The sequence below is a fragment of the Varanus komodoensis genome, unplaced genomic scaffold, assembly GCF_004798865.1.
Source record: "Varanus komodoensis strain SLA01 unplaced genomic scaffold, ASM479886v1 scaffold83, whole genome shotgun sequence".
Lineage (NCBI taxonomy): Eukaryota > Metazoa > Chordata > Lepidosauria > Squamata > Varanidae > Varanus > Varanus komodoensis.
The window spans coordinates 2,165,834-2,189,305 of NW_025336520.1; the positions used below are offsets into that span (position 1 = coordinate 2,165,834).

The window sequence follows — 23,472 nt, forward strand, 5'->3', positions numbered from 1 at the left end:
TTTTAAACATGTTAGAAGTGTTCAAAACTTAGAACTTCTGCACTGGCACCCACAAAAATAAAATTAGACTCACAACACTTTTCCAACATCACAGTAAAAAATGCAGCAAGAAGGGAAATTCAGCTATAGGTTGAGTATTAGGCAAATTTAAAAACCAATGAAGTCAAAAGAGAATGCCATGTTTAAGTAGTGCTTGATAAAAATCCAGTGCAAGCAAAGCATTCTATAAAAAGCTTGGCTCCTGGTATAGACTCCTCTAAATCTGATTTTTTAAAGCAAGTTTCTAGTCCTTATGATCAAGGAGCTGCATGAGATAACAGAGGCTGGGAATGCAGTCTAGAGCATCGTGGTGTTTTAAGCATTACCACAGGGAAGCCCCAGTTCATACAGAACTCAGCCGAGAGCACCAGAGCGGCAGGATCTGGACGAACGGTTGGTGGGAAGAGGCTCTGCGACCTGAGTGGGTACTTGTCCTTGAGGCTGTTGCACCTGAAACAGATCTTGAGACAAAAATCCCATTATCTGTGCAAGAACAGGATCAGATTTAACCCACATGCATTTTTAGGTGTTATGTAAAGAGACGGTTTTGTCCCTCATTTCCACACTGATGACCCCAGATGTCTGAAAATGTGCAGCAGACAGATAAGAAGAAACCTCAGCCACATATTCTAACTTATGCTTCTAACACAGCAGAAGAGCTTGCTTGGCAGACAGGTTGTGGGGTGCAGACCAAAAAGAGGGTAGGTGCTGAATTGTCCCAGCTAGGCTCTGTCAGCTTGTCCGATTTGCAGCACTCAGAAAATGACTCGGCTGACACTGGAAGATGCAGCTGCCCTGTTCATTTCCAGGCTCAGCTGAGGGTGTTACTTGCTTGAAATAGTTTAAACCAATTTTTTTAAACTCTATTATATCAACACACTGGAACCAAAAGATCCTGAAAGGAATAGAGCAGCTCTTAGCACCCAATCCCAGCAATCAGCTACAATACTACTTGATTGCCCTTCCAAGGAAGGAAGTTAACAGCCCTGTTTGCTCTGAGTGAGAGTGACAGAGAGATAGATGTTTTTAAAAGTTCACAACAGAGACAGCTGAAAGGGTGAGAAATGGATTGTGCAAACAATTCTGGGTTCGGTAAATTCTTTATTGTACATACATTAAAGAAAAGTCTTCCCTTTTGCTCTGCGACTGAGTACTGCCATGAGATGCTCGACACACGATTCACCAACTGCAATATTAGCACCGAAAGTCTATTCATGCTGCACTGGTTTAACCGAAGCTGCCATTTGAGAGGGAAAGGTTAGCGACACACAACCCTAAGATCACTGTTTTCCTTCAGGTGATGCCGGAGTCTCCTCTGCATGCCTGCCCTCAGTTCTAACCTGTTCTACGCCCCATTTTCATTCTGGCAAGACATCCAGGTTTTGCTGAACGGCTGACCTGGGTTTGCACGCCCCCTTCCTCAAGCTGTTCTCTCGGTGGCCATCTCTCCCTCCTCTGCTGGCTAGGGTGCAATCCTATGGGCCATGCCTTTGATCTTGCAAACCCCTGCCTGACCGTTAACCTGCAGCACAACCAGACATGCTTCCGAGATCCCAAGAGCACAACCAGACGGCAGAGAGATCCCACGACTCTGCCAAGCAACCAGGTTCGGGAAGCACGTCTCTGATGGTCAGCAAGCCTCATGAACATCCTCCTGCCCAGATTTTGCCGAGTGGCTGGAGCTGCCGACCTGTGTGCTGCATGGGACCCGCTGCAGCTGTCTCTCCCTCCTTTACGACTCAGGGCGCAGTCCTCAAAACTTAGGTCCAGCATCCCATGCAAAGCAGAGAAGCCGCACAGGGGATCCCCACCTCCCAATCCTTCTGCCTTGCATTTTTGCTAGATGGGCAAAGAAATCCCTGTATGGAGAGGGAGGGAAGAAGACTGGAGAGGAGTCAAGGCAGCTTGTGGCCTGGCCTCTCCAATCTCCTCCCCTCCCCACACACTGAAACGCCCCCTTTCCCCCCTCTGAGGTCATATTTCCGACCTTAGATAGGTAGCTGGCAGAGTTCTTTTCCGGTCAGCTATGAAGGGGCAGAAAAAGGGGGTGGAGTGCCAGTTCCTAGCTCCACAGCTGGAGCTGGGAACCCCAGGTATCCTATGGCCCCTCAGACGCTACCCAGGGGCCACAGGATCATTCATGTCATAGTAATACAGTGAAGCAGAGGCAGCAGTGGACATTCATGATGGTTTGCCGGTGGGCCGTGTCATGTCTCAGAGGCTCCACAGCATGGCCACGGCTCTACAGATGCCCACATCATGGTAGTTGAAGTAGCACAGGCCAGCAAAGGTGATCGCTGACAGCAGGTAGAGGCCGGTGCTGGCGAGTCTGACAGGTGTCTCTCCATGAACGTAGTCAGTTACAACCTGCCCGAGGCCCCTGCAAGGAAGAAAACACGATGAAGGAGGCAAGAAGGTTCAGGCATCTGAGCTCCACCAATTTCCAAATGTTTCTAGGTGATCTCTGCAAGAAAGGAACTCTGGTTGATCCCGAAATTCATCAAATTCACCCTCTGGTGAATTTTCACCCTGCATCACGGCGGACCCATTTCTCCAGAAAGCATTCCTAATCCTAACAGTGAGCACAGTTCGGGTCACGGAGGACAGCAGACACCCAGAAGCAGTTGCTTTCACGAGCACATTTCACTGCTTGTCAAAGAACTGGCCATATGTGCATTTAGGTCAAGCGGCACTGGCCCTTCCATAGCCACCAAGAAGAGCCAAAGGCTTAGAGGCCCTGGAACCCAGGCACCGACCTCAAACGTGGGCAGCCCACTCCAGACGCAGCGCTTGCTTCCTACAACCAAGCTAGGAGGCCGTTGTTGGCAAGGAGGCCTCTAAACCAATGCCAATGGAAGCAGGGGGATGGGATGCTTCTGAAAGCTGGTGCGCTGGCTCCATTTCTGGAGGGAAAGGGCACCGCTTCCCTGAATAAAGTGAGCGAGTGCGACCCAATCGCAGTTTAATGGCTCTGCCTTACCAGGTGGGGGGATGTCACTGGGGCAGGAGGCAACTGGCCAATGTGAACCTCATGTCCAACCAGGCCCCTAATGATTGACCTGAGCTCGAGCATCAGCTGCTGCTTAATGCCAGATCAGCAGATTTCTTCCCATGCAGCTGGGCTGGGAGGAAAAACCGAGCACTGGTACTGCCCTTCCGCTTCCTCTAAACCTTTTTCTGGCTGACAGAGCCGACCACAGAGCCCCTGCACGGTCTAGAAATGACTCAGCACAGAACATGTCCAGGCATGGTCAGGACTCCCCAGCATTCTACATCCAAGGCTGGCTCTGGCCCCAGGATGTCGCTAATGCAGACACGACAGGAACGCTGGGGGGCCGGAGCGGTCACTCCGTGCAGCCTCCTGCGCTCCCAGCCTTGGCCCAGTGGATGCGCAGCATTCACACGTTCTCCTGTTCTAAAAAGCTGGAATGCAGCAAACTGGTTCACATAACAGAATAACCAACGATGGGTGACTAGCTCTCTTCTTGCAGGGTGGCTTATTTTTCAGCGACAAGCCACTCCGAAAGCCCACAGCTGCTTCTAGCAGTCCAGTCTTCCAAGGAACTGGACTTAGCCCTTGAACGGGGAGACCTCTGACACCTTTGATCTCTATGAAGAGGTCCTCCCAAGCCTCCACTGGCCAGCCTGAATGGTTTTTGAGAGCTGCCCATTCCCCAAAGAAACAGCTCATTCGGAAAAATTTTGGCCAGCCAACAAATGGATGCTCTTCTGCTGGGCAGCCACATCTGGGCTTTGTCCTAGCTGCACAAACACATATAACTGTAAGATGCTTTGATGAGAAAGTATTCATTTTAGTTATTTAATTACAGGCTTCCTTTTATTTTAAAACCAAATGACCATTCCTGAATTACTCTTTTGCTGGTTCACAAAATATTATTATTATTAATTATTAAAACCTTTCTATGCCGCCCCTTGCCGAGGCCTCGGGGCGGCTTACAACATCAAAAATATATGTGCTCTATCGGAAACCAGAAACTCCTTCCTTTGCCCAGGCTGAGCTGAAGCCATTTTTTAATGGAGTTGAAAGGCAGTTCTGGGAAAGGGACTTAACTTCCTCAGGATGTGTTACAGCCAGGGCTCTCACCTGTCATGTATATAAAATAGCTTAATGATACAGGAGGCAATAAACTGGTTCTGAAGAATGCAACAGTTTTGGAGCCTGTCTTACTCCAAAGGTCTTTGGTTTTCACACTCTGTGCTGAGTTTTATACTGTAAGCTCATTGGGGCAGGGACTTGTCTTGTTATACTTTGTAAAGCACTATGTCTGGTAAGAGAACAGTAACTGTTTTGAAATTCTGATGCCATTCTTCACCCACAAAAGTACCACCACTAGGCCAACCATGGGCTGTTCCAACTGTCCACATCCCTAGAAGAATTTCACTTGACCTGCTTCCCCGTGCACATAAGTAGTGATGCTGAGGGCTGAACCCAGGTCTCCTTGCATGGAAAGGCAGGGGCTCCACCACTGAGCTAAGGTGCCTCCCCCTTGATGTGACCTAAAGACAAAGACTGCGCTGAAAAGCCATCTTAGTACATCTTTCTTTCTTAAACCAGGTAGGGGAGTGGGGGAACCTCACACATTTCAAATGCGAATGTGTCCGCTGCCAGATGGAAGGGAAGCCATGCACCCAGAAGTTCACACACTAGAAAGCGTTCCCGTTTCAAAAGGCAAGGTTGCCATGACCCATCAAGTTCCCTTTAGAAACTGTGTGGTGTTTCCCTACAAGCATACCATGCTGATCAACAGGACCCAAGCAAGTAAGCCTAGGAAAGGATTAGTCATCCTGAATATCTCTAATTTTGTTCTGCCTTCAGGAGGGAGAGTCCCCTACTCTGACAGGGGTGATGCAAGAACAGTACCAGTTATCCACTGAGAAAGGCCAGGAAATTATACCACAGCAAGATTAGGATCTCTCAGAATACCAGAAACCAGAAAGGGAATGAAGCATATGGCATTGGTAAAGAGCTTACAGGATCCTGGATCATTACAAGCAAACCCAAACTCCCCAGAGTGGCATGCTTCTTCCTACAGACTGTTGTCCTGCCACGTCACAGGGCTGGCTCATATGCAACAAATGCTCATTTCCAGAGAGGTGGCCAATTTGGCTTCAGCAAAGATGACCCAGCGTCATGCCACCAGAGTATAAATAGTCTGGCATGCCGCACCTGGTGCCTAGGTGTGCTGGACTGGCCCTGTGGACTGGGAGTGACAGTGCTGCAGCCCAATGTACCTGGAAGGCACCCGGCTGGTGAAGATGGGCTTACTGCTTTTGCTAGCGCTGGACTGCCACCAGCTTGGTTGAGCAGCTGGAGGGAACTTGCGGGGAACAGCTGTTCCATGCCAGTGTGCAAAGGGGTTGCGGGCGTGAGCTCGACAGCACCTTCTTTGGGTCAGATTCCCCAGCCACATGGTCCTTCCCGTCTTTTTCCAGTCTCAGCCTTAAATTAGCCAGACTGATACGAGATCACTGGCCTACCTTAAGAGGCAGTCATAGCTAAATTCTGAAATAAGGCATGGGGTTGCTTGAAAAGTGCCACACATTTGCTAAATATTATGTCTTCTATAAAGAAGTTTTAAACCCACGGCTGAAAGGAGGCCCCCAAGCCTTGCTGAGCTCTACAGCCTGCAGAAATTTGGCCAAGGAAGCCACACGACTCACCTGCTGCCATCCACTCCACCAGTTTCTCTCACACGGCAAGCTAGCAAATGCCCGTGCCTTTCCTGCATGGGAAAGATGCCCTGATCTTCCCACTGCTGAGCAAGAGACAGTCAAAAGGAAATTCCAGAGAGCAAAAAAATCCCCTCTCCCAGGACGGCTATCCCACTAGCAACTTCCCCTAGAACAAGTAAGTCTCAGTGGAATGTGACAAAGGAAAAGCGGGACACTCCCTTGGCCAGCCTGACTGCAAAATCAACAATATGCAATATGAATGAAACACCCGTGTTCTGTGCCGAGAACATGCTGAGCCTGGACAAAATACCCACACTATGCACAACTGGTGAGTACTCTACCCATGAACAGACACTCACAGCAGGACCCTGATGAGAGGAAAAGGTAAGACAGGTAAGATAAGAAACTGGCTGCGCCCCAAGACACCACTGCACACACACTGCTGACCCGTCTCTGGCTGATGAACCCCTGGATTCTAGGAAAAGCAACCGCACCACACTAGACCCCACAAGCCTGAGGCCTGTCCACACCTGCCCAGGACATGCAGGCCACATTTGCAATGGAAATCCCAAATGCCCGTGCCTTAAAATGCTGTCCCCTTTGTTCTGCTGCATCACCTCTAACCAGCGAGAAGGTCCACCACCCTCTAACTTCCAGCATCAAGTATTTCCAGGTTGACTATTGGTTTATTAAACTGATTTACCTCCCCACCTGCAAGGCAGAAATCCTTCCAAGGTGACACAGCAGAAAGCAGCAGGAGCGAGATGCAACAGACTCAGGAGGGCCCTTCCCATGGGGCATTTGAGGGTAACAGCCTGGGCTGAAGGGAGCCCTGCCTCCATCTCTGGGATGGCCAACTTCCTGCCCAACACTACATGCCGTCCTCGTATGGTATCGATTCAAGGCAAAGAGAAGACACATCCCTCTGATGGAAAGGTTTCAAGAGGTTACCTGCCTGCAGCTTTCTCCAACCTGGTGCTTTCCAGGTGTGTCGGTCTGCCACCTCACTGCCCAATTTTCAGCATGGCCAGTGGCTCCACAGCTCACCTGCACTCACCCACCTGCCTAGGCAGGCCTGCTCTAGCGAGAACACCACAACTGCAGTTTCTCCAGTAGCTTGTGAAAACCAGAAGAGGCATTTCCAGCCTTAAACCAGACCAAAGGAGAACTGGGTGGCTATTCAGGTGTGAGGACAAGTGACCTAAAACGCAAGCCTACCTATCTAGCCCAAGCGAAGACCCATTCTGTTGACACCTGGGCAGACAAGGGCAGCATCACAAATGCTTTTCTGTATCTCCAGCTGAGTGCTCATTTTTACAGAGGGAAAGAGGAATGCTGCAAACGGACCCTCCCCAGATCCAGCCCAAGGGATTACCATTCAGTATTCCGATCGATTTAAAGCGGGGGCAAAGTGTGGCCCCTCAAAGTCGTTGGACTCCACCCCTCAGCAACCCCAGCTGACATGGCCTCAGCTTCACGTTGCCTTACGAGGAAAGCAGCTGTCCAAGCTCCCAAGGCTCCTTGTGGATGAACAGCTTGGGAAATTGGCACAATGTCTTGCCTGTAATTTATATATTTTCCTGACAGTGCTGAACCCCTGCTCATGGCAAAGGCACATGAATGTAATCAAGTGTCTCATTTGTTTGCTCCGTTATCTGAAAAACCGGAGCAAAGATCATTCCAACGTGCACTTAACATGGGAGTGCCTTTTAGGACTGATCAGACACTACGGCTGCTCCAGAATGTTGCATTGCAAATGCTAATAAGGACCCCATACATGAAGCAATGATTTCACGAGTGGGTAAGTAGTTTCCAGACCCAGTCAAAATGCAGCTATTGATCTCCAAAGTCTTAAACAATCTGGGATCAGGCAACCTGAAATACAACCTATTCAAAAAGATATCTGTCTGAATCATCATGGAAAGGTTCTGTTCCAAGCTCTCTTGCCTTCTGAAGTATGGAGCTCAGTTGAGTCACCAGGACAAAGTCTTCTCCATGGTGCCCTGTTCAGGAGATGATGTTGCCAGGAAAGCTTGGGGGACTTCTACTCTTTGCTCCCTTTTAGAGGAAGTTTTTTTAAGGCCTTTAAAGATGATGGGGAGGGTGGTTAGTGGTTGCTTGCACTATGCTAGGATATCACCATCTATAAAGTTGTAATATTTATATTATTTTGTTGCTTAGTTTTAAAAAAAATGCAGTATTTTGCAGTGTAAAGATTTAATTTTAGCCTTTCTGGATATCTGGTAATCAGGCAGAAAGACAGCATATAAATGATTTTTAAATAAATAGATCTACAAATATATGCAGGGGAAACTGGGTATTTTTAAGTGCCAAGCACCCTCTAGTGTTAAGCTAAAGAAATGGCATGGAAAAGGTGGCAAGGGCACAAGAGCAAGGGCCAGCCAGAAGCAAGACTCGCGCTCTTCCTCCCACACAGCCGCCTCGGAGAGCAGCAGTCCTATGCACAGTCGTCATGACTAGTAGTAGCCACTGCCAGCGCTGCCTCCACAGATGTGCAGCAGTGTCCTGCTTTTTGGGACGCAGCTGATTTTGCTTCTTTGGACTTCCTGGGAAGACCACTGTCAAATTGCTCGCCCCTCTCTCTATAGGCGTATCTTGGCAGTTCTTATAACAACATGCAAATGCTTGCTGCTTTAACTCGAAGGACTTGAGAAGGTGTAACTGTAAATAAAAATTAGTACATAAGAAAAGCCATGCTGGATCACCACCATGGGCCCATCCAGTCCACACAGTGACAAACCAGCTGCATCCCTCAGGACAGGTACAAGACCTTGGCCCAAGTCCCTCCGCAAACAGCGCAGGTAAGCAAGCGCGCTCTGCTAGAGGCGGCAGCAGCCAGCCAGCAAGGCTGGTGTTTATTGGATTTGTTTGAAAGCAGTCTGTTAGGATCGTGTGCTCTGGCAGCCGCTGATTGTACACAACTGCAAAGTGGTGCGAGGACACAAACAGATTACAGTGAACTCTGGATAACTGGCATAAAAAACAGTTGCTAAGAGGAACTGGATGGTATCCAAACAGGAAATGCTGAAATACAGCCTTATCTCTAGGGCTAAGCTTTATCTGAGCAATAAACTGGTGTCAGACAATGTTTCCCAGGACAAACGTTTACTGAGTAGTTTCTGTTTATCAGTTAAAGAACAAGTATTGTTTAAGTTACACACCTTAAAAAGGATGATGTATGCCAATCTAGAAAGTAGTAGTTTTGGATTCATAAGTAAATTGTAAGGAGCATTGATCTCAAGAATCAATCTTTTCTATCCTAAAAGGTGCATGTATAAGGGTTTTGTTTTGGTTTTTTTTTTTTTTTTTTGTTATGCTCTACTTTCCAGGAATATTTAGTAAGATTCAGGCACTATCCTATGCACAATCTTATGCATATTGACACACAGACATGCACACGGTCTGACATGATTGCTTGAGCAAGCTAGACACTGTAAGCCTTTTCCTTTGGTCTAAACACATATAGGATAGTGCCTTAAGACTGTGAACCCCAATGTATGGCGAAGATTATTTATCTGGTAATTTCTACACAAAGAAGTCTAACTATGTGCTGGTTTTGAAACCGCAAAGCTTCTTTTATCAGAAGCTCACCTGGCCTGCCTATTTTTCGGCTGAACAGCCTACTCAGAATAGATTTGGAAAGTCAGTACTAAGAACAAGATTTTTTTAAGCTCTTAGAACTAAAATCTAAGAAGCAAAAATATTTAGCAAATTCTAGTTCCTCTTAAGATCTAAGGATCTTTAACAAAGCTTCATTTTAAACCAACGTGTTTATTTTATGCACATTACATTTTGATGTGATGTTACAAATCTATTTCTAATAAAACAAAATATTTTATAATAAAAACTAAAACTAAATCCACATTGAACCAAGTTTGGTTTATGCTTTATTTGAAGCTGCCAATCAGCTATAGTTAACTGGCAGCCAAAGGGCTCCTAAATACTAAAAAGACAGTCCAAAAACACTCAGCAAAGACTCAGTCCACAATAGTGATCATCAATATACGTTGTGGTAGCTAATGCCATACTTGTCTATCCTGAATCTCCCATCCTTTAAATTCACTGCATGACCCCATATTCTAACACAATGAAGGGGGAAAAGGTGGGCTTCTGAGCTGAGTAGAAGAGGCAACAGGCAGCAGGCCCGGCTGGTTGAAGCTCAGTGCTAACGCGCCTCCTTGGCCCAGGGCAGGTGCCAGCTTCCGTCCCTGGCAGCACCTCCAGGCAGAGTTCAGGAAGCATCTGACCTGAAACCCTGGAGCCCTTTGCTGCCAAGTTGGTGCTGACAGTACAGGGCTGGACAGACCCAGTGGGGCCAGCTTCCCATGCTACTTTTCTCCTGACTTACCAGTGACCGTGCAGTGTGAGGACTGCAGCCAGCGAGTAGTCCATGGCTGGTCCGGGGTACAGGTAAGCAGCGGGCAAGAGCCCGAGGAGGAGGACACTGACTGCTCGCTCCGCTGTCCAATGCAGAGATGCAGCGCTGGAGCCAGCTACGGAAAGGAGAACGTTTGTTAGAACCTAGGTTGGCTTCTGCAGCTTCCACGTCACCATAACCTCCACTATGGGAAATACGGAGCCTGATCAATTACACTGACTCACAATTCATGTGTACCTATTATCATGAATAAATATGACACATCTGGTCTAATGGAGGAACGCAATCAGATATTGGAATGCCCTATTCAGGGGAAGCACTGTTGCTTTAGCATCCGTATGAAAAATTTTAGGGGATCTCTGTTTTGTCCTAGCCAACAAATTAAACATTGCTACTTAAACACACAGACATAGACATGGATTTTTGACTTGTCTTTATAGAGGCACAGGTATAAGGGACACATCCAGATTTATACTGTTACATTGATATTTACGCTCAAAAAATTCAATCTGGTGCTAGAGAACTGGGAATCAACTTCACTTTTAACCGCCTGAAGTTTGTAAACGTATGAAATACTGAGGCATGACAGAAGACCCTCTGCCCCTCCAAAGGGCTTCCCAAAACACCACACTGTGAGCTATACCCAGGGTCAAATTCACTAAGCGAAACCTCTAACAGAAGGGTATTTAACCAAGGTGACTCGCTGCCCCAGGGCTTGGGCTACGCAAATGGGTGGGAAGAGAGAATACAGGACATTTTGCACCAGAAAAGCAGCCAGATACCTCTAGGACTCCTGAAAGGAACAGAGAATTAACCCACTGGCCTCCAGCACCAGGAACCTAGGGAGACACAGGGCTACCACCTCAGATTTACTTCCTTACATGATTATATACTGCTCACACCTAAACAGTTGTGTTGAGTGGGGAGAATAGACAGAGGCAATTCTAATCTTCTAGCCCTTTGGGGATGATATAGAAATTATCCATATATCATGTCTGTGCAGAAGTGTCCAAGAGTACCGGGAGGGTAACAGAAGCCTCCTCTTCCCTCACCCACCTTCACCAAATTAAAAGCCCAAATTATTCACATGAATTAATTTATGCAATTTCTGTTATCATTTGCATGCATTATTCTGAACCCAAAAGCGTGTTTGCATACCTTGCGCACTTGTTTTGGAGCTGGAGCAAGTTGGTGCCAGAAATGAACGTACAGGGAAGAGAGGGTGTCTTGGCAGAGGAACGTGACTGGAGCTCAGAAAGGAGGGGCAGGCAGCCTTGGGAGGGGGAGGACACAAACTTGGCCCCCTGAACATCAAAGCGATGTGCATGTGCCCATACACATCTCCACAGCCATGAGGGCTAGAAACTTGCTTTTTTTAAAAAAATGAAATGAAACGACAAAACCAATTTTTCGCCTAAGTCAAATCACCAGCTTTGGGCTAGAATTCTGCATACATCCAAATACAGAAAATTAACAGCTCTGAGGATGCAACAAAGAGTGGGGAGGGGAATATACCACAACTAAAATATACAGAACTCAAAAAGAAAGGAACAGTACATACACACACTACAAAGGATACCAACTTAGCCCAGAACAGAGGATGCAAATTAACTGAATGTGGAAATCCCAAGCACGTACAGTAGGACTATTTTTATTAAGACACATATCACATAGTGGATGTGATTTAAATGGGAAACCTAATATCATTTCTAGAAAGCCTTTACTTAAGACAACTTAGTCGAATTGCCGAGAACACTGCATCAGACTCCACAGAAGGAGCAAAGCAAACCCATGAGCCTAGGAAGTCCATTAAATTTTGTGAACAAGGCTAATGTAAATCTTTCATCACAACTGGAAGTCAAAAGTCCACCTCTATGTCCCACCCCAAACAGGCTAGAAACACCAAGGTTTGCCACAGCCAAAATTTTAGGAGGGCACCCAAGGAAGCAGCCCTGCCGACAGGACATCCCCAAAGTGTTCTTCTTCTCAACCCAAAGAAGCCGGTCCCCCCCTTGGCAGCTCCCCAGGGCATGACTGGCTGAGGACTGGACATACAACCGGAGGGATTCAATTCCAGGCCCTACGTTTGTCCACCGCACCATCTGAGTGCAGAATAAAGGGATGCAAATTAAGCAAAGTACGCATGCTGAACTTTGTGCACGTCATTTGTAACGCAACAAAATACACACACCTTGGATACATGTTGGTTTTAGAAATGTCAAGATTTGTTGGTGACAACTGAAAAGCAAGAATAAGGAAAGGACAGAAAGGGGCAGGGTTTGTTGGAGGGAACAGCATTCTCCTGGCAATGGGTAAGGGAATGCTGAGAAAAGGAACACGCATTACTCCCATTAAGCTGTTCTCAATTTCTGGCTTTTTTGGTGCGCCCCTCATATTGCCAGACTGCCCCCTGCAAGCACAAGGCCCATAAGCAGGACTATGACCTAGGAGCAGAAGAACGCACTTTGCTCTCACTGTGTCCCAGTCTTCTCCTAGCCAAGGTGAAAACAATTATTGCAATGCTAGTAGCAAACACATGGCAGAGACAAATGAAACAAACCAAACCAAACCAAACCAGCAGGAACCTGAGAAGGACTTACCTAAACTCCTGGGGGATGTATGAAATCTGCATGCCAAAGGACGGTGTTTTTCTGTGGTAGCAAAAGCAACTGCCGGCCTTGCCAGAAGAACCTTGCTCAGGAGAACTGTGGGTAGAACAGAGGCATTTTACACAAGGAAGATGCATGCTAACTCAGTACTCTATATGAATTAAAAAGTGCCAACAGACACATGTCACAAAGGGAAAGGACTTTGGAAAATAGGCTGTTAATAAGTAAGACACACTCTATAAACATTAACACAGTAAAGAGATGCCAGCTTGCCCTGCCATTGAACGAGAGAAGCTTCTCCTACAAACTTCAGGCACTGAGGGGCATCAAGGTATGAAGGAGATAAAGAAAAGTACTTTCTAAGGACCACTTGACATAGTGGAGAGGAGAGAGGTCCCAGGACTTCTACATTCAAGCAACCAGCATGCATGATTGACACAGCCCAGGTGTTATTGTGGATGGGGTGCAGGACAATAGGATTTAAGTAGACCACCTCCACGCCACACAATTTTGCAGGAATTATGGAAGTATTTCAGAACCATAGGCCATTACTTTTGTTCAGAGACATATGGTTGGTGTGCATAAGCATTTCTGTGAGAGAAAGAAAATGAATAATAGGCCTGTACACATCCAGTGTAAACACACTTATTTCCATGCACTGCAGTAATACTAAACTGCTCTCCTTTCAATCGCACAACCACTTTAATTATGGTAAATTGCAGGGCAGTGGCATATCTCAGGGTGACAGAGAACCCGACAGGCTATTGCATGTTTCACCAAGGCTGCAAGGATTCTCAACCTGCTAAATGTTCTGTGCTTTGAGGCGATCATGTTCATAAGCTGATGTATGTAATTAGAAGTAAATTTTCAAAAAGGTTAGGTGGTTTTAAACTGGGCTGTTAAGTGCCATGCTCTCACATCTCTGGGAAAGAGCAAGCTTAACCCATCGTTCAAAGATATACCAAATGAAAATATGTTTTACAAATAGCAGAGGGAGGTGCACAGAGAAAGGGCCATCAGCCTTTTTTCAAACCAACTCATTCAGAAAGCAGCAGGACATGCCCTGCCCCTTAACAGCTTCGCCTGCAAAGCTGTACACATGGAGAAATGTAGCCTCAAAAACAACCCATGATGATGGAAGAGCCCTACCCTACATGGAGAGAATGTCCCACCTCAAGCCTCCAAAAATATCACCTCCAAAAGAATAAAGCTGTTGCTCCATATGGTAAAGCAAGTGTTTAAAGCAGCAAGGTCTCTCAACTGAACCGAAGCGTGGGAGGAAAACCTGGAAGACAGCTGCCTGCCTGCAGGTGATACATCAAGGCTGAGCGATCATTAGGCAAAGTCAGGCAGTTGCCTGGGGAGCTAACATTGGTAACATGCAAAGACTGCACACCGTTTGCTAATTTACTACTACTGTTTTTGTTGCTAGGAGGAATAAAACCATGAGCTTGTAAATCTTTCCACGTCTACCAAAATGTATTATCTAGTATAGCTATATCTGACACCTTTTCCTGTCAAGGAGGCTTATGTAAATCGCTTCCTCCTGATCTACTTTTTCCTCACAATGACAACTACCCGGTGAAATAGGTTGGGCTGAAAGTCTGTGACTGGCCCAATGGATGAGTGGCGACTAGAGACCCTGACTCCCGAGTCCCAGTCCTGCACTCTTACACACTGGCTCATGAGCACCCTTGGAAATGATGTATTTAACTTTATGCAAATAGAAGAGGCTAGGTTTAAGAATCACGGTGGAGGAAAGAGAAACAAACTCACCACCCTCATTGCATGGTAAGTAAGGACACCTCTTAGCAGCTTCCACCCTCAATTGGGCTGGGGGCAGAAGGCGGCCATGTAAGCAAAACCACCGAAGCCGGGGGGGGGGGGTTACCAAAGACTACCCAAAGGAAAGAGCTGAGCACACACTGGGCATGCAAAAGGTCCCGGGTTCAATTGCTGCCAGCATCTCCAGGATAAGGCGAGGAAGCCCCCTATCCACTTGCAATGCAACAGATGAGGCGGGGAAACGCGCAAGTGGGGAAGGCCGTTGCAGGCCGACCAGGACCAGGCGGGCCAGGGACCAAGCGCCGGCCCGAGGCCGGGCTTTCGAAGAGCCCGCGCCCAGAAACGCTGCACCGCACAAGGTGAAGACGGAGGAAGCAAGAGGGGGCGGCTCCGGGTCGCCACACTCGCGCTTCACGCCTGCTGTAGGGGCCGCGAGGAGGGGGGGGCCGCGCCTCCAGTCGGCGACGCGGACTCGCCCCCCCTCCGGGAACATCCCCGCGCACGGGGAAGGGGAAGGGGCGAAGGGCGCACGGGGCTGCCGGCCGGAGGGGGCAGGAGGCCGGGGCAGCCAGCCCCTCCTCCCCGGGGGCGGGACGGAGCCCCGCCGCCGCCCGGCAAGCGCGTCCCACCCGTCTCACCGGCGCTCCCGCCTCGGGGCCGGCCCAGCCCCGCCCGGAACAGCAGCAGCGCCGCAGCCATCTTGCCGCGTCTCCCCTCCGTCTGCCCCCGGCCCTCAAGGGCGCGAGGGCGACCCGGAAGCGGAAGTGCGCGGCGCGCCACGTGCCGGCGGCGCTTCCGGCCTGCGCGCGAGGACGCCCCCGCCCTGCCCTCCGGCGCGCCGACATGGAGGAGCTGCAGCGGGAGGCCGACGCGGCGGAGCTGCAGCGTCTGGTGGCGGCCGAGGAGCAGCGCGCCCGCCTCACGGCCCAGGTACCGGCGGCAGCGGCGCGGTGCCTCCGCGGGGGCCCAGCCAGGGCCGCCCCGGGCCAGCTTCCCTGCCGCTCCGCCCGGGCGGAGGCTCGGAGCCTGCCTTGGGAGGCGACCCTGGCATGCCCCGTGGAGCCCCTCGCCGCCGCCCTTGCTTTGGGAGGCGACCCTGGCATGGACAGCGCCCCCCCCCGCCGCCCCAGATTTGGCGGTGAGAGCATCCGAGCCGTGCAGAAGGGCCCCGTTGCCCACCATCCTGTTGCCACAACGGCCAGCCGACTGCCCGTGGGAAGCCCACCGGTGGGGCGGTGGGAGCGCCGTGGTAGCCTTGTTTCCTGCCGCCACTACTGGAAATAAGTAGCCATTGATAGCCTTTGTACGTAGTCTGGCCTTGTACCATTTTCCTCTCTTCTCCCCAGCGCACTATCTTGAGGGGCCTGCCCTGTGGTATGCCCTTCTTTAAGGCTGATCTCAAATTGTTCTTTCCATTGACCTACTCAAGGGATCTCCAACTATTAGCCTACCCAACATTAGTGATGGCCAAGACCTGTTCCTGATTACAGTTGATTGTATCTTTTCCAGGTTCACAATTTCATGGAAGTCTGCTGGGAAAAATGTGTCAACAAACCAGGCTCTAAGCTGGACTCCAGGACTGAAACCTGTCTGACCAACTGTGTCAATTGCTTCATAGACACAACACTGACGATCACCAATCGCTTTGCACAGATAGTTCAGAAAGGCAAGCACTGATGGTGGTACAGAGGCCTACTTCGGTTATGGACTTGGCAGTAACCCGTATTCTTTGGATTTGTTCCTGGTCATAAGTCCTACCTCAGTGTAGAAATGGCTAACCAGTCACTTAGGCAAGTCTAACTGCTCTTTCCTGTGTGGTATTGAACAGGGCCATGTAAAATTATCTCTTGCCTACATGCAAGCTAATAAAGAGTTGCTAAACAAATTGATTCTGTATTAGAAATTCTGGGTGTTTTGCATTCTTCCTGTAAGTCATTTGCTTTTTAAATTCAAAGTAAAAAACTTTGTTTTCAGGAAATTATTGCAAACTGCTGTTTACTTGAAGAGTTTGCGAACTTGCTACTGAAATGTCCCTTGATTTCAAAGCTTAGAAATTAAACATGCTGCCTATGTAATCCCTTCTTTGGGTAAAGAACCAAAAGCTAAATCCATTCAGGTGTGGCATTCCCATAGGCTGCAATTCCGTACCCTCTTACCTAGCAGTAAGCCTCAGTAAAAGCAGTGGGATTTACTTCTCAATAACCACATCTAGGATTGGGCTGCAAGTCTGTTTTAAAGTGACAATCCGGCACTGAAACCCATTTCTTTCCTAATCAGTACCAGTGAGCCTACTTGGCACATTTTTTTCCCTGCAAGCTACACATTCTGGCCTAATTGCGGTAGGCATTTGGAGAGTACTGGGAAAAAGCAGAACCACTGCCAACCATATAACCTCCATTTTCACTTATCACTTTCTAGTTCTTCAACAGAGGTTAAGAGCCCACAATACCCATCCTGCAAATTCAAATGCAAGCCACGGAACGGGGCAAAGAAAAGTACCCTGGGCTCCACCCACCCTACAAATAAATTTGCCTGGGACATGACCCCGAGTGCCTCCCATTACACCAAGTAATCTCTGCATATTGTTTCCTAATGCTGCACCACGCTCACCATATTGATGGCTGAAATCAACAGTTTATTGTTGTAAACATACAACATACTCTCTGAACAGACTCATGCCAGTATTTTACACATATAAAAAATAGTTCCGTTTTGTAAAAAGTACGTCTGTTGCTTTGCTTTTTATATCAACATATTAGAATTACTTTCAAAAATAAACTGTATATGCTGGTACCACAACACAGAACAGAAAAGTCTGGCATTCTAATCTCTGGATCGTGTTCCATAGGCATGGGATGCCAGACACTGGTTTCTCTGGGCCAAGAGGGAAAAAAGTGGTCAAAAGGCTGATAAAAGCAACGCTCCTGCAGGAAATTATTGCGCTAAAGAATATGGTGTGGAACCATTAATAGGAAACAACTGACGAGCCAGGAATTGGGAGTGGGGGCAGGCGTGAGCCTCTGTTCTAACCAGCCCATTATCCTGAGTTAGTGCCTGGCGCTTGCAACAGTCCTCTTCTGTAAATTAAGCATGGACATTATCTATTTGGCAAACACAGCAGTTTTACAGCTGATTGTCAGTTTCCTCCAAGGAAGTTGGAATTTCAATTTGTTGAGCATGCGAAGAACCCAGTGTTGGAGCACCAAGCCCTTCTGAGGAAGACTTAACCACACTAGATCCATGGAAGGAATATACCTCTGAGAATTAAAAAGCAAGAAATTGGGGTAGTGGAGGTTATGACTGAGTGTATGGTGGAAAGGCTACCTCCGCAGCCCTTGGGCTGTGGTGAGCTAAGTCAGCCTTCTGAACAAATCCACCTCTCCTGCTGCCTCCAGACACAAAGTCAACATGGTCACTTGGGAGCTTGGAATAATTTTACATGAAAGCCAACCCATCCCTGATGGGTTACACTCTGTCGGTACAGGTCTATGTCCTTAGTTTAAATTTCCGGGCGAAGCATCTCAAGAGAAAGGTCCTGGCTGCTTCTGTGCTGTTCACTGAGAACTACTGCTCCATCATCCCACCTGCTGTCACTCACGTCCTAACATTTGCTTGGTAATAGACACCCTTAACTGCATGGCAAAAACTCGGGAAGGAGCACCTTAAATGTTCATTGCTCCCCAGAAAAATGACAGCTGTTACTTACGGGATGTACTTCTGCAGGCCTGGCTCGGCTCTGAGCTCCCTCTGTCCCAAGAGGACAAGCAGAGACAGTTTATGCTGAAGCTCACAATGACAACTGTGTGATAGTTCTACATTGCAGTAGGTCTTGCGTGAACCTAGGTAGGCCACACACTCCGTGCTGCTCTCTCCTTGCCTGACCCGTGTTTCTGCTGCCATCCCTTGTCCACAAACTCCTGCTTTACCACTCAAGCGATAATGGTGTGCAGCACATGGAAGTCGGCAACCTGGGCAGTGTCTAACCTTTTCCCTTCATTGTTCATTGCAAGAAAAATGTATGCACTGGCCATTAAAAATAGTCAGGTTTTTAAAAAGTGGACCTGGTGTCACCAAGGTCCCTTCTGTGCTGTCTCTAAGACTAGCACTTCTTGATTTAAGAGTTGAGATTGTTACAGTGATCCAGCCAGAATCGAGTGGACAAACAGGCCCTCTGGCTGAGAAATCTCGATTTTCACTGAGTTTCTAATCATGGGAGGGAAAGATGTCCCTTGCAAGCTACCAAGGTTTGCAGGGCCCATTTGTAAGAGCTCTCACACAGCCACTTCAGGCACCTGTTTGTTCCAAGGGGGCAGCAGCTGGAGGTAAGATCTGTTCTTGCTGAAGATAAGCCAAAGCACAAACAGAACCAGTGGGTCCCTTTTTGCTAGTCCTCATCAGAACTATCCTCTGAATTCTCATCAGCCGCCACTTTCCAGTTCTTCCTCTTGCTGCGCTTCTCCTGCACCCTCTCACTGCATCTCTCTGATGCAGGAACACGGTGTTTCCTTCTCTTCTTCTTCGGCTGCCTTTCCTGCTTCTCCTCCGGATCACTGTCCTCAGAGCTACTGGAGACACCAGTGCTTGCCTTGCTGGAGTTACTGTCTCGCCCTGAGGAAGAGACAGGGGTCCTTGCTGCTGTCTTCTTGGCCTTTTTATGACGTTTCCGCTTCCTCCTGCCAGCAACTCCCTCTGAGCATTCAGACTCCTGGGAGGACTCTGCCGTTGTGCTCAGCTGCTCCCGTTTCTTCTTCTTCCGCTTCTTGTGAGATTTCTTTTTCCGCTTCTTCTTGTGTGACTTTTTGGCTTTTTTCCTTTTGGACAGCTCAAGAGAAGCCTGCTTGCCAGGATGAGATTTTCTTTTTCCATTCACAGAGTTTTGTTCCTCTTGCTCTTGTTGGTCACTGTAAAAGAATTGTGAGGATTAAAGTTCGGGGCATATTATCGAGCATCTCAATCAGACATCCTCAGTGGCCATGGGATGGCTGGAGATAATGGGACCTGTAATCCAACTTGTCTAGGTTGGGGAAGGCTGTTCTAAATACTTGGTGGCATATTTTTCAGACTCCCAACAGCTAAACTAGTGTCACTAAGAAGAGTCGCAAATACTTGAGCGCAACTCATTTCTTTGATAGGACTCAGCTTTAAACCGCCCTGGACAGTATCATGTCAAATGGGATTATTCACCCTGGCAACTGTGTGGTGACCTGCCCAGTCCTTTCATCCTGGGTTAGCCAGGCGGTTCAATAAAGAGACTCCAAGCGTTGCATGCCAAAGGTCTCCAGTTCAGTCCCTGACATCTTGGCAGCAGGAAGAGAATAGTGCTGGGACATGGAACGTTAATCGGTCTTACAGGAATAAGGAACCGTTTTCAGCATGAGGGGCATGTTGATTTCTACACAACCCTTGGGGGACATACACCAGAGGTGGCCACAGCCAGATCCAAAAGCGAGCATGGCCAAAGTAGCCTTTAGCCCTGACTCCTACCTTGCCACCTCTCCCTTGTCCCCCTGCCTCAAACCACACACTGCTACTTCTCTGTGTGTGGAGAAAAGGGCTGTCTCTTTGTTGCTGTAGTGAGAGGAATGCAGGAAACCAGCAATGGAAGAAAATACCAGTATCTGTCTGTGTTGCCAGGTCACTGGAAAAGCGACATGCAAGAGGGACGGCCTGGTGGGAAAGGTGGTCAGTCAGACTGGCAGGGCTGGAAGGTCTCCACCTTGGGGCAAACTGAGCTAGACAGAGCACTGGTGTGAACTGGTGTAAGGAAATATCATACCTGATAGCCCTGCACCCGTCCCAGAGGAATTGAGGACTGGGGAAATGTGCCAGTCTAAGGCTGAATGCTAGCAGCATTACATCTAAAAAAGTTTATTTTTTTAGGAAGTTGGGGGGTTCTTTTGGAAATTTGTTTTACCTGTCCGTATCAAATTCTTCCGGATATAACTCTTTGTATCCACTGTGACCCCACCTGCAAGAAAACACCAAAACCATGTTAAGACAGCCGGGAGCATGCAAGCGAACTGAATACAGAGATGAACCACTCCACAAAGCTACAAGATGCAACCTTGCTGGACTGTTCCAGCCCAGGCTGCAGGTGGCGGCAGGGAGGACCGCGCTCTGGCACCACCTTTGCAAGAAAGCTGCAAGAGTGAAATGCTTGGTAGGACCAGGAAAGACTCTCTGAAACCCCACAGTGCTGCCAAATCTTAGCTGGTCAGTCCTGAAGACCTGCTTAGTAAAAGACGGCTTTCGATGTTGCCAGGATGTGCGTGTGCCTCCCTTGTAATCCTTGCCTCCCAACTCAGCTTTCTCAAAATTGCCATTTAGACCATAAACTCCCCAGGGCAGGTTCCTATCTAATTTCTCTCAATAAATCATCCTTCTCCTCACTGATAGCATTCCATTATTACCAATAAAGAATAATATTTGAAACCTGTCTGGCATGTTAGCTTCACATTCATAGAGCTTCTTGTTCCAATATCGGGCATGCCGAAGGTCATCTTCCATCGTTACAGACACAGGAGCCAAGTTCCTTGCCTTCCAGTTTGCTTGCTGGCTCTCTTCATCAAACCCATCACTACGCATTCGGCTGCTGCAGGGACCGAGAGAGGAGTCTTTTTGACATCTCTAAGGCAAAAGCTTTCTCCTGAGCAAGGGTGGGCTACACGGGACTCTCCAAATGTTCTGGCCAACACCTTCTGTCATCCTTCACCATTGCCAAAGCTAGCCAGAACGGATGGGGCTTGACGGCCAGAATATTTAGAGTGCTGTAGAAGGAATTCATAGGTGAGGCCGGAGACAATGTCTTGCAAATGCTAAGCTGAATTTCAACACAGCTCTTGCCCACACAAAGATCCATGTGTGGTTCTGTTGATTTCTTAGTCTAGTTGCCCTGCTCACATGCAGTTTACATCTGCTAGGATAAATAAGAGCTAATCCACTTGTGCATCTTTCCCTGAAACAGAAGAGAAAATGTGCACATCCCAAACTTCTTCCTGATGAAATGGCAATAAAGGATGAGAATTGGTATTCTTTCCTAAGATAGGATGGTCACCCTCTGGCCCAGGAATAGCTGCAGTTTCTGTTTAGCAGAAGCCCTGACCCTCCCTTCTCCGTACTTCTGCCAGGGTCAGGCTGCCATGTCATAGCATGGGGGACTGGCTATTGGTAAGGAAAAGGGCTACCGAATAGCTGAAGGACCAGCAGCTAAGCATCTTCCAAGTTCAGATGCCCAGCTAAGCATCTTCTAAATCTTAAAAGTTGATTGAAACAGGCATAGATGCCTGAGTAATACAAGGTAGCTCCTATATCAGCAGTGAAAGGCAAGGTACTAACAGATATCTCTTGCTAAAGAAAAAGCAAGAACATTTCCTGGCATATTGAAGTCCCACCTGGAACTATTAGGAAACACTCTCTTTTGCTTGCCCCAATAGACATCTTCACTCTGCTTTTCCATCTCCCGTATTTTCCACATTTCTGACTCCTCTTGAATCTGAGATACATAAAGGAATACATTAAAGAAAGCACCTGATAAAATGACATTTCTCCAGGAATGACATGCAGCATATCCCAATTTAATGGCCCAGTCCAGACAATAACACAGACTTTTCTGTACCTTGTTATGTGCATCTGTGTGACGAATGACATTTCGCAGTAGAACTTTGCCCAAAGGGACACGAGACATCCTTTACCTGAGGCTTACAACAAACAGCAAACAAAGCACCCTAAGAGAAGTCAAAGACAATTATGTAAAATATTCCATAGCAGAAAAATACCTACTGGAAGCACAAACTATGTAAAGTCATTTAACAGCTGTTCAGAAAGGAAAGCCACTACATAAATTGCTTACAAACAATTATATTCTTTTCTTTAAAAAGGTCATTAGTTCTGTACAGATGCAAATGCTCAGGCCATTCAGAACCTGTCCTGCGTTTACATGGGAGGGAAAGTATGAGCAAGCTAGCACTGTTCATATTCAGAGAAACCCCTACATTATAAACTTGACAACTTAAAAATCACGGGATGGAAGGCTACATATTTATAAAGTTAGGTTGCGTATTTAGTTGTATATATAGGTAGCATATTTTATATGGAAATGCACAACAAGTTGCTACAGAGTTGGTTCTCTGAATTGATCATTTGTTGTCCATTTAGTTTCCGTCACTTGTTCCTATCTTTAGTGCTCTCTGGTTCCTCCAATGACAGCTGTTCTTGCACTGAGAACATTAACCCCCCATTATGACTCTGGATTAAAGAAGGAACCAAGCTGGAAGAGAAGTCCTGCCTCAAAGTCCCCTCGGTCGCCAGAAATCCCAGCCCCTTTCAAGCTAATCCGCTGCCCTTTAAGGATGCCGCTGCCCTACCCACTTCTCTTACTCTTGCTGCGATCCCGCGAGTGCCCCATCCCATTCCGAAAGGCAGCGCCGTTCCCGTTGCGAAGCCCATCCCGAGGCTGAGCAGCCCCGGCCAGGCGGGCACGACCTTCCTCGCGCGAGGGCGATGCGGGCCGCTCGCCCTGGGGGCCCTCGCGGAGCTCGCTCGGGTGCCGGCTCGGCCGTGCGGTCCGCGTCGCCAGCCCTCCCCGCCCGGCCTACCTCGCAGGGCTCTCGTGAGGACTGGGCGGGCCGCGGGTCCCCGAAGTGCTCGCCGAGGCAGGCAGGAGCTTTCGGCGCACGCCGAGCAGCCCGCGCTCACCGGCGAGCAGCGCCTCGCCCCCGGGCGCGCTGCACGGCCCCGTCACGCGTTCACACGCGCCTCCTCCGGCACCCGGCTCCGCAGCCTCCCTCGGGAGGCGGCCCACCTCGCAAGGGCGGAGGCGGCGGCGGCGCCACGGAAGAGACTCGCGAGGCGCGGAACCCGCGAGCGCGGGCGAGCGCGCCGGGGGAGCTCGGGTGCCGCGCTTCCGCTTCCGGCGGAGCGCGCTTCCGGCCGTTGCCCGGGAAACGG

The 23,472-nt window shown here is 48.5% G+C and overlaps 4 protein-coding genes across 7 annotated transcripts in view; 1 reads left to right on the forward strand and 3 right to left on the reverse strand.

Annotated features, from left to right (window-relative positions):
- Nucleotides 1-15,257, reverse strand: part of BCO2 (beta-carotene oxygenase 2) — a 54,983-nt gene extending 39,726 nt beyond the window's left edge. For 2 of the 3 annotated variants that reach the window (XM_044456395.1, XM_044456394.1), the window contains exons 1-3: nucleotides 15,165-15,253; nucleotides 14,518-14,574; nucleotides 12,733-12,837 (exon numbers count right to left, since the gene is read on the reverse strand). In XM_044456395.1, coding sequence (XP_044312330.1) covers nucleotides 12,733-12,837; nucleotides 14,518-14,574; nucleotides 15,165-15,225 — 223 coding nt within the window. In that variant the 5' untranslated portion in view covers nucleotides 15,226-15,253. Of the gene's footprint in view, nucleotides 1-12,732; nucleotides 12,838-14,517; nucleotides 14,575-15,164 lie in introns of all 3 variants that reach the window. The other variant, XM_044456396.1, reaches the window with a different exon arrangement.
- On the reverse strand, nucleotides 1,124-12,705 carry SDHD (succinate dehydrogenase complex subunit D). The gene is made up of 3 exons (XM_044456406.1): nucleotides 11,291-12,705; nucleotides 10,103-10,247; nucleotides 1,124-2,419 (listed from the first exon to the last, which is right to left on the reverse strand). The coding sequence occupies exons 1-3, from the start codon at nucleotides 11,457-11,459 to the stop codon at nucleotides 2,254-2,256; spliced, it is 480 nt and encodes a 159-aa protein (XP_044312341.1). The 5' UTR covers nucleotides 11,460-12,705; the 3' UTR covers nucleotides 1,124-2,253.
- A 74-nt stretch (nucleotides 15,258-15,331) lies between the features above and the next one.
- TIMM8B (translocase of inner mitochondrial membrane 8 homolog B) lies at nucleotides 15,332-16,411 on the forward strand. The gene is made up of 2 exons (XM_044456408.1): nucleotides 15,332-15,456; nucleotides 16,036-16,411. The coding sequence occupies exons 1-2, from the start codon at nucleotides 15,370-15,372 to the stop codon at nucleotides 16,201-16,203; spliced, it is 255 nt and encodes an 84-aa protein (XP_044312343.1). The 5' UTR covers nucleotides 15,332-15,369; the 3' UTR covers nucleotides 16,204-16,411.
- A 729-nt stretch (nucleotides 16,412-17,140) lies between these two features.
- On the reverse strand, nucleotides 17,141-23,195 carry NKAPD1 (NKAP domain containing 1). Of its 2 annotated transcripts, XM_044456392.1 has the most exons (6): nucleotides 23,121-23,195; nucleotides 22,142-22,250; nucleotides 21,918-22,018; nucleotides 20,960-21,118; nucleotides 20,441-20,494; nucleotides 17,141-19,427 (listed from the first exon to the last, which is right to left on the reverse strand). In XM_044456392.1, exons 2-6 carry the CDS (start codon nucleotides 22,208-22,210, stop codon nucleotides 18,911-18,913), a joined length of 900 nt encoding a protein of 299 aa, XP_044312327.1. In that variant the 5' UTR covers nucleotides 22,211-22,250; nucleotides 23,121-23,195; the 3' UTR covers nucleotides 17,141-18,910. The 2 variants fall into 2 exon arrangements, with proteins under 2 accessions (XP_044312327.1, XP_044312326.1); XM_044456391.1 differs by lacking the exon at nucleotides 23,121-23,195 and having other exon boundaries at nucleotides 22,142-22,993.
- Nucleotides 23,196-23,472: the final 277 nt, after the last annotated feature.

Bases quoted from the DNA above. Each gene is read 5' to 3' on its own strand.
- SDHD (XM_044456406.1), bottom strand. From the start codon at position 11,459: ATGCACATCGCTTTGATGTTCAGGGGGCCAAGTTTGTGTCCTCCCCCT. The intron at 10,248-11,290 runs GTATGCAAACAC...TCCTTTCCGTAG, and splicing joins CTCCAAAACAAGTGCGCAAG to CTGGCTCCAGCGCTGCATCT. The intron at 2,420-10,102 runs GTAAGTCAGGAG...TCTTCCTTGCAG, and splicing joins CTCACACTGCACGGTCACTG to GGGCCTCGGGCAGGTTGTAA.
- TIMM8B (XM_044456408.1), top strand. From the start codon at position 15,370: ATGGAGGAGCTGCAGCGGGAGGCCGACGCGGCGGAGCTGCAGCGTCTG. The intron at 15,457-16,035 runs GTACCGGCGGCA...TATCTTTTCCAG, and splicing joins GCGCCCGCCTCACGGCCCAG to GTTCACAATTTCATGGAAGT.
- NKAPD1 (XM_044456392.1), bottom strand. From the start codon at position 22,210: ATGTCTCGTGTCCCTTTGGGCAAAGTTCTACTGCGAAATGTCATTCGT. The intron at 22,019-22,141 runs GTACAGAAAAGT...TATGTATCTCAG, and splicing joins ACACAGATGCACATAACAAG to ATTCAAGAGGAGTCAGAAAT. The intron at 21,119-21,917 runs GTGGGACTTCAA...CGGTCCCTGCAG, and splicing joins GTGTTTCCTAATAGTTCCAG to CAGCCGAATGCGTAGTGATG.